This window comes from Leptidea sinapis, chromosome 6 (genome assembly GCF_905404315.1).
Source record: "Leptidea sinapis chromosome 6, ilLepSina1.1, whole genome shotgun sequence".
NCBI lineage: Eukaryota > Metazoa > Arthropoda > Insecta > Lepidoptera > Pieridae > Leptidea > Leptidea sinapis.
The window spans coordinates 40,786-42,209 of NC_066270.1; the positions used below are offsets into that span (position 1 = coordinate 40,786).

General features: G+C 38.3%; 1 protein-coding gene across 1 annotated transcript; it reads right to left on the reverse strand.

Moving 5' to 3' along the window:
- Positions 1–403: 403 nt before the first annotated feature.
- LOC126964904 (histone H2A) lies at positions 404–970 on the reverse strand. Its single transcript, XM_050808220.1, has one exon. It carries the CDS (start codon positions 911–913, stop codon positions 539–541), a length of 375 nt encoding a protein of 124 aa, XP_050664177.1. The 5' UTR covers positions 914–970; the 3' UTR covers positions 404–538.
- Between the last annotated feature and the right edge of the window lie 454 nt (positions 971–1,424).

Here is a 1,424-nt window from a genome sequence, read left to right on the forward strand (position 1 = left end):
GTCACTTCAACGTGGTATTAAAAGTCGGTGAGCCGGTTCGGCCGCCATCCAATCGCTCTCGAGTTTACTAATTGAGCAAAGGGGAGGGGGGAACGTTCCCGTTCGTTAGAATGATAAAAAAAAAAAAAAATATATTTGATTTACATACATACATATATATAAATATATATATATTTATATGAATAGTTCAATATATTGTACCTATCTCTTGGGCAATATTATATATTTTATAGCAACAATGATACTTTAAAATAAATAAGTAATTAATTATTTTTAAATATAATTTTATTAATTACCTACACAGATAGGTGTACTACCTTCCTTACATATTATATTTGATTTTTTTTTTTTTTTTTTATTTTATTACAACAGCTAGGGTAATATTATAATAACGACAATATAATAAACGTAGAAATAATTCATTTTTTATAATGATTGCTTGTTTGACAAATATTTGTGGCCCTCATAAGGGCCTTTTATCATCAGCCATCGCGACCGATGAATAGTGGTTGCGTCGCGGTCGTCGTGTTTCGGGCCATTAGGCCTTCTTCTCGGTCTTCTTAGGCAGAAGGACCGCCTGAATGTTGGGCAGCACGCCTCCCTGTGCGATTGTCACGCCCGATAGCAGCTTGTTCAGCTCCTCGTCATTGCGAATCGCCAGCTGCAAGTGTCTCGGTATGATTCTTGTCTTCTTGTTGTCGCGGGCCGCGTTGCCGGCCAATTCCAGCACTTCGGCGGCGAGGTACTCCATCACGGCGGCCAGGTAGACCGGTGCGCCGGCACCGACGCGCTCCGCGTAGTTGCCCTTCCTCAGTAGTCTGTGTATACGACCGACGGGAAACTGGAGTCCGGCGCGATTCGAACGAGACTTTGCCTTCCCCTTCACTTTACCGCCCTTGCCGCGACCAGACATTGTTTATTAGATTTGATGAACTGAAATGAACGAACGAACGAATATAATATTCGTTCGAGCACAGTCACGACTCACGAATCAGTAAAAACGACGCTCAAAAAAAAAAAAATTCAAATTCAAGATTTCTATATTTGGTATTAAATACATTTTACAAAATTACTTAAATCTACTTATTAAAGCAATTTACAATTAAGCCTTATATATGTAGGTATCAGAAAACTTATTTCTACAACCCTATCTACGTATTGAGGGATAAAACTTTATTATGCTTAAAAACTAATACATGAGGTTTGTGGGGGGGGGAATCCAGGAAACTGGGAAAACCTGGCTATTTGCTATTGATATAACGTAATATTAATCGTAACCTAACACTTAACCTAACTTAAGACTAATGACTAGAACTTAAAACTAACTTAAAAACTAAGGTAAATAAATACATAGATATGTATACATACATATATAACATAAATATAAGAGGGGGGGGAGGGGGGGATCTTGGGAAAGGGAAGGA